Below are 6,261 nucleotides of genomic sequence, written 5' to 3'. Positions count from 1 at the left end.
GTTTCGTTGATTATTGAGGGAGAACGAACCGGATCGACGAACCGGGTCGTCGTGACCCGTTTCTGCAGAAAATGGGTGAGGAAGATGATGAATAGTGACGCGCGTCCACGCCCACTCTCACTGTCGGCGCGTGGGGGCGCGTGTGGTGCCAAGGAGACTCCAAATTTTTTTATTATTTTTACATAAAAATAGTAAATAATTTTCTGAGAATTTTGGGACCAGTTTGGTATTTTTCTGAGACCTGGAACTATTTTTAGTTAATTAAATGAGGTAAATATGCTTTTATAAATATAAGATATTAATAAAATTTTCCCAAAATTTTATTTAGGGTATTTTGAATTATTTGGAACGGTTGGGGATACCTCACTCTCTTCGGTTTTATATCGTCTTAAAAATTTAAATTTATTTCACAATTTTTATTAAGAGTTAAATATGTTTTTGGAGAACAACTCTTTGAAACCATTTACACCAAAAATGGTTTCATACCGTTATACACTGAAACCATTAGTCTAGTTAAATGGTTTCATGGCGTTATACACCGAAACCATTATTATAGTTAAATGGTTTTATATGAGCATTAGTGTCAAGATGTTATACACTGAAACCATTAGTCTTGTTAATTGGTTTCAAGATGTTATACACTGAAACCATTTGTCTAGTTAAATGGTTTGATACTGTTATACACTGGAACCATTATTATAGTTAAATGGTTTTATGTGAGCATTAGTGCCAAGATGTTATACATTGAAACCATTAGTCATTTTAATTGTTTTCAAGATGTTATACACTAAAACCATTTGTCTAGTTAAATGGTTTCATATTGTTATACACTGAAACCATTATTCTAGTTAAATGGTTTCATAGCGTTATACACTGAAACCATTAGTCTAGTTAAATGGTTTCATAGCATTATACACTGAAACCATTATTTTAGTTAAATGGTTTCATATGGGCATTAGTGTCAAGATGTTATACATTGAAACCATTGTTATTAAGTAAAACATCACATTATAACCATTTTAAAAAACCATGCTACATAAAGCAAAAAATCATATAAAGCAATTAGGGTTAGTTTAGTTGAAAAAAATTTGGATAGTATGCATGAGATATTGGATTCGATCATTTTTTTATTGTAAAGAAAAATCGATATATATATATATATATGTAATTAATGTATGAAATTTTATTTATATTGTGATTATGATTGATAAAACTTAAAATTAAATTGTATGTTTGACAAGTATGCTTTATATATACATGAACCATTCGTTATTATGTTGGGCTTCGAGAGGGTGTATGACGAAAATTAATTAAAAATGGATTTTTATAATATATACTTCAAAGGAACAAAAGTTATTATTTAATTGGAAACGGGGCGCGCGCTAGAAATTTGGGGGGGGGGGTGCGCTAGAAGTTTGGAGGAGGGAAAAAAATTAGGGGCGCGCTAGAAATTTAGGGGAGGAAAAAAAATTGGAGGGCTCACAAGAAATCTAGGAGAAAAAGGAAAAAAAAAATTGGGGGGTGCGCTAAGCAAAAGGGGGGGGCGCAAGTAATGAGGTAGTATATGAGGGACGCGCGAGTAATGGATTGCCTAATTTTGGGCTTGGGCTGACCTTTGGTTGACTTTTGGTGTAGGAAGCAAATATGGTGGGTGTAGAAAGCAAGTTTATGCATGGTGCATAAGTTTGGGCTTATGCACCATAACCACACCCCCGGTAGAAAAAAAAAAATCATTGATCAGGAAAGACATAAAAATATTTCGTGATGAATAATATAGTCAACAATAATTTTGATATGATATACTTACTTTTAAAATTGATGGTGCTTATCAATTATTGCACATAATTTTAATCACAGTTAATATACTTGTTATAGTAGTTGGAAAAATTGTCTTGCACTAAAGGGTTGTGGATTCGAATCTTAGTTAAGACAAAATTGTAATTATATTTTAATAAAAATTACAAGATAAAATAGAGGAAAACAGGAAAAACAAATTAGACTTTATTTGTGTATACAAGTTTATCCTATAAAAGATTACAAAGTGGAGTGGAGTGTACGGTGTGAGTTGTTGAGAGTTGGAAGAGCGAAAAGAAAGTTGTGAAGATGGAGAAGAGTTCAAAAGAGAAAGAGGTATCAAAGGTATGCAAGAGATGCAAGCAAACGTATAATCCTGCTTCTAATTCTTCTACTTCTTGCCGTTTCCACCCTTCCTTCTTCGTATGTCGCCGTCACGATGACCAAAAAAGGTCAGTCACCTACCCCCCCTTTTTCTATTACTTTCAAGAACATGTATATTATATTAATTACATATTTAGCATTGATCTTAATTAAGGAACCCTTATTATTACAAATATAAATCTAGTACTATCTGTATTTTTTCTAGGAGTATGATTTGTGTCATGCAATCATATTAAATTATTAATATCCGGAACTATTTGTATACCTTGTTTAATTATGCGGTGTTGATTTAAACTGGAAAGTGCGTGTAATAGAGGGAGATGTGCGTTTCTCTTTTTGTCCCCGTGAGCTTAGCTTAGCTCAGTTGATAGTCACATTGCATTTTATATGCAGGAGTCGGGGTTCTAATCTCGGACACTCCACTTATTCACCTATAGGCACTAGGCAAACTGACCAAAAGAAAAGGAGGGAGATGTACGTGCGCCTATTTGTGTGTCATTTTCGATTGGATTGATATTTGATAGGGAAGGGGAAATGCAAAGAGGACAAGTGATTTTGAAATCTTTCTAGGTAAATTGGTAGTTGGGTTGTGTGGCTTTGTAGTCAGCATTGGCCAAGACTTGATTGTTTTCATTTCAACTTTTCATATGTGAAATTGGTGTAAGGGTCGAGTAATTTAGTGTTTAACATTACAAGACCTGTACTCGGAATTTAGTGTAGTACAGCTTTGTAATTTTAACACTAGTTTAAACACTAAAATTACTCCACCCTTACAATTTCAACACTAATTTGGCATTCCGAGTAATTTAGTGTACTCGGAATTGTAAGGGTCGGGTAATTTAGTGTTTAAATTTAGGAAATACCAAATTAGTCCCTTAAATTGAAGAACACCAATCAATCTCGGAGCTAAATAAAAAAAAATTATCTTTAGTAAACATCCATCAAAATCACTGAAAATCTACACACTGACTTAAATAGTTTCTAGCTGCATCAAGATAATCACAAAAACTTAACAATTGTGGTGCTAAATTTATTGACGTTCAATTTAAGGGATTAAATTGCTATTTCGCCAATTTGAGAGACTAAATTGACTGACCATTTACGATTTCAAAGACTAAAATGCTGATTTACTCTTTATCAATTTTGTAAAAGCTAAAATTGATAATAGGCACCTCTCTCTATATATGCCTGTTTGGATTGATTTATTTGAGCTTATCTACTGACATAAGTTTTGAGAGACTGTTTGGGATAACTATAAAAATAGATTATGAAATTTTTCATAAGCTTTTTTTAGTTTATTTTCATAAGTTCTCCAAGATAGCTATAGCATATACAAAAACAATTTAATTTTATCTTTTTCTATAGAAATAGCTAATTATACATAAGCACTTATCATGATAAGCGTTTGTGCTATAAGCTGCAATAAGTTGTTTATTCCAACCGGGTGTATGTCATTTCTACCTTTTGTTTTGCACCTATAAGATTTTTCCGCTCCCTTTCAGTGTGAATGTGAAACTAATGGTTACTTGGGGTACTCAGACTATATACCTTCTCATAGGCTAACCGCTCAAACTGTTTGATGCTGCTAAGGTCTCTCAACCACCAAGCTCAAGTTTTCTTACGACCTTATTCACATGTCGTGACTTCACTCATGTTTAACTTAAAATGCTATCATGAGAAAACAATAGATGATAACTTACATAAAATATAATTTTGAAAAATTGTCGTGGCCTAACTGTTAAGGTTACATTAATCTTGCAAGAAAGACGGAATATTAGTATATGACTTCCCATTTATATTTATCACTCTTATTTTGGTTTAACAATAATGTTTAGCTTCTGTCATTGGCTGGGTTGATGGCGGAGAAAATGTTTGTATGATCCACTGATGCCATGTTGAAAACACTTTTATTTGTTTATTTATTCGAGATAATAGACTACCAAGGCCTTAACATAGTACCAATTAATGTAAGAATCCCCGCTTTCTCCTTTTTATTCTACTAGTCAATATGGAGATTTGATTGAAATCTGCTTTCTGATATATTTTCCTGTTAGTATCCAGTAGTTTAGCCAAATTGCATGACAAAAAAGGAAAATTTCCAAGAACACAGTCGTTACCTAACTAATTCTTTCTTGGATTTAGTTTTGTTGCCTGTCTGTTTAAGTTGTTTCAGTTGTCAAAATCCGTGACTTCGGTAAATTTCCCAATGATAGCCTCAAATTAGTACCACTATAGGATTAACATGTCAGGCATACCATGTAAGGCGCGATTTTTATCGGCTATTTTCTAAACGTGCTCAGCAGGATTGAATATTGTGATTACTTGTTCATTCTTTGTTCCAGAAGGTGAAGTCTTGCTATTTCTTAGATTGTCATGTACTAGCATGAGTCTGGCTATGACCATAATTTATTCATCAAATATTAGTGGTTAGTTTGTGAAGGAGACGTAGAATTTATTTGCAGCAAGGATCAAAGAAGCCATGAACCTCCTTCTCAGTACTACTTCAGTATACCAATTCACACGACTAGACTACACTTTCGGGGACATATCAGTATACCAATTCACACGACTAGACTACACTTTCGGGGACATATATTGCATATAGTTATAAACTTTTTTTAGGGTTAATTTTTGGGTTAGAATTATCTATCTGTTCCCATATTCGGTTATTTCTTTTTTGTTAATTATGAAGGTACTACGAATTGGGACCGGATGATCCGCCATATGCTGCCAAGTTCTATGATTGCTGTGGGGCTGAAGACCCTGAGGCATCTGGATGCACTTCCAATTTTCATGTCTCTTATGATGAAGACTGATGTAATAACTCACACACCCATTACTTGGCACTGGATAATCTGTAACCTTGTTAATATCATTTCAACATTCTACATGGTATATGAATTCATCAGCTAGCTACAATTCCACTACTTTGTTATGCACAAACTGAAAGTTTGATGAGCATATTGATGTTGATTTCTCTAGTTACTTTAAAGTTTAAGGAGGGTGTATTGGATTGAGATTTCATGGGATTTTAAAAGACTTTTTTATGACAAAAAAATCTTGAGGTATTCAATCAAGACTTTTACAAAAGTTAAATAAATCTTGTGGTATTCAATTAAGACAAACATGATTTTTTTTTCAGGGCAATAAAATCCGTTGGTATTCAATTGAGATTTGGTACTACTTTTAAAATGTCTACTGGTATTCAAAAGTCTACCGATTTTGATGGATTCTTCTATGGAATGGATTTTGAAAGACTTTTTAGTTGAAAATACACTTGATAGACTTTTTCAACAATCTCACCAAAAGCCTTGAGACTTTTTTGAAATCTCCAAGACTTTTTATTTTCATCATCACTGTATCAAATTTTTTTTTCTTTATTTTTTCATAGTTCATCATCACTGCACTCCTTCTTCTTTTCTTTGTTCACTTGTTCAAGAATCTCACCAAAAGACTTGAGACTTTTTCAAACTCTCCAAGATTTTTTACTTTCATCATCATTATATCAGTTCTTCTTCTTCTTCTTCTTCTTCTTCTTCTTCTTCTTCTTCTTCTTCTTCTTCTTCTTCTTCTTCTTCTTCTTCTTCTATCAAATATGTTTTTTTGCAAAAAAATATTTTAACAAATTCTACATCTTTTTTACAAACTTTTGATTCAATACAACTTTTTACGGCAAATTTTTTTTTCGTTACCTTCATCTGCTTCTTTTCCCATCAATGGTGATAATGGTTTTTATTTGTGATTAGAAACATATACGTGAAAAAAATGTAAGGCTTTTTTTTTGTTTAAAAATTTGGATTCCCAAAAAAATATAATTTCTTTTATTAAAATTTATTGATTCTTTTAAAATTTGCCTAATATACAAAAGTTTCTTAATATATAAAGTATTATGAAATCTTGATTGTAAAAAGTTTTTTGAAAAAAATCTCTCAAAATCCATTCAAATCATGTGTTAAAAATCTTGATTGTAAAAAAGTCTCTGTAAAAAAGTCTTTAAAATCTCACAAAATCAATATAGTCCAACAAAATCTCATAAAATCATCAAGACTTTTTTTGCCAAAATTGTCTCATGAAATCCCAATC

At 32.2% G+C, this 6,261-nt stretch overlaps 1 protein-coding gene across 1 annotated transcript; it reads left to right on the top strand.

The window, feature by feature from the left end:
* Positions 1-2,042: 2,042 nt before the first annotated feature.
* On the top strand, positions 2,043-5,163 carry LOC123916304. Its single transcript, XM_045967736.1, has 2 exons — positions 2,043-2,246; positions 4,871-5,163. The coding sequence occupies exons 1-2, from the start codon at positions 2,104-2,106 to the stop codon at positions 4,992-4,994; spliced, it is 267 nt and encodes an 88-aa protein (XP_045823692.1). The 5' UTR covers positions 2,043-2,103; the 3' UTR covers positions 4,995-5,163.
* The last annotated feature ends 1,098 nt before the right edge of the window (positions 5,164-6,261 follow it).

The sequence above is a fragment of the Trifolium pratense genome, linkage group LG3 (genome assembly GCF_020283565.1).
Source record: "Trifolium pratense cultivar HEN17-A07 linkage group LG3, ARS_RC_1.1, whole genome shotgun sequence".
NCBI lineage: Eukaryota > Viridiplantae > Streptophyta > Magnoliopsida > Fabales > Fabaceae > Trifolium > Trifolium pratense.
Note: the sequence above shows the minus strand (reverse complement) of the source record. Positions and strands in the feature narration are given on the sequence as shown.